Source organism: Helianthus annuus, chromosome 15, assembly GCF_002127325.2.
Source record: "Helianthus annuus cultivar XRQ/B chromosome 15, HanXRQr2.0-SUNRISE, whole genome shotgun sequence".
NCBI lineage: Eukaryota > Viridiplantae > Streptophyta > Magnoliopsida > Asterales > Asteraceae > Helianthus > Helianthus annuus.
In genome coordinates this window covers 56057175-56059279 of record NC_035447.2, presented here as the reverse complement: position 1 = coordinate 56059279, position 2105 = coordinate 56057175, and the positions used below count along the sequence as shown (strand labels likewise).

Genomic DNA, 2105 nt, shown 5'->3' with positions numbered 1-2105 from the left:
GGATAAATAACCCAGTTAGTTAGGAGCCTTGTAGTAACACAAGAACGAGTTAAAAGCCAAAGGTAGAAACTAAATAAGAGTGGAGGGACCTAGGTTGTCAAAATTGGAACTTATATTACTAAGTTAGTAAAAATAAGAACCAAACACCCCCAATTGAGGTCCCTGGTTCGATCAACAAGCAGGAGAGGGCGACGAGGATTAGCACCTACTGATATAATCCGAACTACGAATGAGAAGATCGACTTGGTCCGAACTCATCTAAAGGCGGCCCAAGATCGACAAAAGTCATATGCGGATAAACGAAGGAGGCCGATTGAATTTCAAATGGGCGATAAAGTAATGTCGAAGGTATCGCCGTGGAAGGGAATAATACGGTTTAGAAAAAGAGGAAAGTTGAGCCCAAGATTTATTGGACCATTCGAAATCGTTGAACGAATTGGTAAGGTATCACACCGTCTCGAGCTGCCTGAGGAGTTGAATGAAATACATAGCACATTCCACGTGTCGCATCTCCAAAAATGTTTAGCAGACGAAACTACTCGTGTCCACTATGATGATATCGAGGTGGATAACAGCCTCAACTATGCAGTAAGGCCAGTTGCGATTTTAGACCGTAAGGTGAAAAGTTTGAGAAACAAAAAGATTAACCAAGTGAAGGTCAAATGGGAACATAGGAAGGGTTCGGATACCACCTGGGAGTCCGAGGAGGAGATGCAACGGCTCTACCCTACACTATTTGGTACGTATTTTGGTTTCGGGGACGAAACCCTCTTTAAGGTGGGTAGACTTGTAACACCCCGAAAATATAAAACATTTCACATGAGAATCATAGCATATAATAAACAAGAATAAGCTAACTAGGATAAATAAACCAGTTAGTTAGGAGCCTTGTAGTAACACATGAATGAGTTAAAAGCCAAAGGTATAAACTAAATAAGAGTGGAGGGACCTAGGTTGTCAAAATTGGAACTTATATTACTAAGTTAGTAAAACTAAGAACCAAACACCCCCAATTGAGGTCCCTGGTTCGATCAACAAGCAGGAGAGGGCGACCCCCACTCTCAAAAACCCTAACCTTCACTAATCTTTCAAATTGAAGGCTCAAACCAAGTCAAAATCGAAATCTGAACATAGAATCGTGATCACCTCGCCAAGAGGATCATAAGGTATGTAAAATTGGGTTGTTTTGATTCGATTCAAATCTCTAGTATATGATAGAAATCAAATGTTTAGCTCGATTTTGATGTTGTAATGATGAAAATAGAGGAAATATGATGTCTAGAGATAAACCCTAGGTGAATTCTTGTTAAAGCCTTGCATGCAAATAGTAAGATTCACAATCACCATTTTAGGTGATTAATGGGTTGGTAGAAACTTGATAAACACTAGGATTAAGACTCTTGTTTTAGAGTAAATTGAAATTATGAGATGATATCTAAAATTTATTGATGTTAAAATATGTATGTATGGTCTAATTGAAGTTAATTTGAGTGATAATTTCAAGTCATGAACTTGGTTTAAATCATGTAGAATCTGACCCGCTAGGTGTTCGATGAAACGCCTAAAAAAGGGTTAAAATGTTAAATGTTGGGTGAAAACGCAGATTTGTCTATGTTAAGAAATAATGCGTTAAATCTTATAAAAGAGTTCTAAGTTTGTTATGAATTGAACTCTTTAGGTAAGGAATCCGGGACGTCAAGCGGACACGCCGGAGGGGATACTCGTGGAAAAGGTGTGCTTTAAAGGTACGTGACTTTGGTCCCGTTACATTACGTATAAACGTTTGGTTTTAGCTTGTTAATAGTGTCATAATGTAGTATATGCGTTTGACGTGTCATTTAAGTGGCGAAGCCCACTCGACATTCAAACGGGTGAAAATATTGGTTAGAAATAGTTTGGCTTGATATTAAAGTGAGGATTTTCACTCGTCAACCAAACGGGTCAAAACTATGTCCTTATATTGATTCTTGCGCATAAAGATTTGAAAATCTCATATTGCACTAGTGCTAGATAGCAATTTTAGCAAAGAATGGTTATACTAAGTTAAGGTTATGAATCCGTGTCATCGGGTCGAATGGTAGAAACTAGTTGCAAGAATTGCATAA

The 2105-nt window shown here is 38.2% G+C and overlaps 1 protein-coding gene across 1 annotated transcript; it reads left to right on the top strand.

The window, feature by feature from the left end:
• Positions 1 to 339: 339 nt before the first annotated feature.
• Positions 340 to 1743, top strand: LOC110913761. Its single transcript, XM_022158581.1, has 2 exons — positions 340 to 739; positions 1679 to 1743. Exons 1-2 carry the CDS (start codon positions 340 to 342, stop codon positions 1741 to 1743), a joined length of 465 nt encoding a protein of 154 aa, XP_022014273.1.
• Positions 1744 to 2105: the final 362 nt, after the last annotated feature.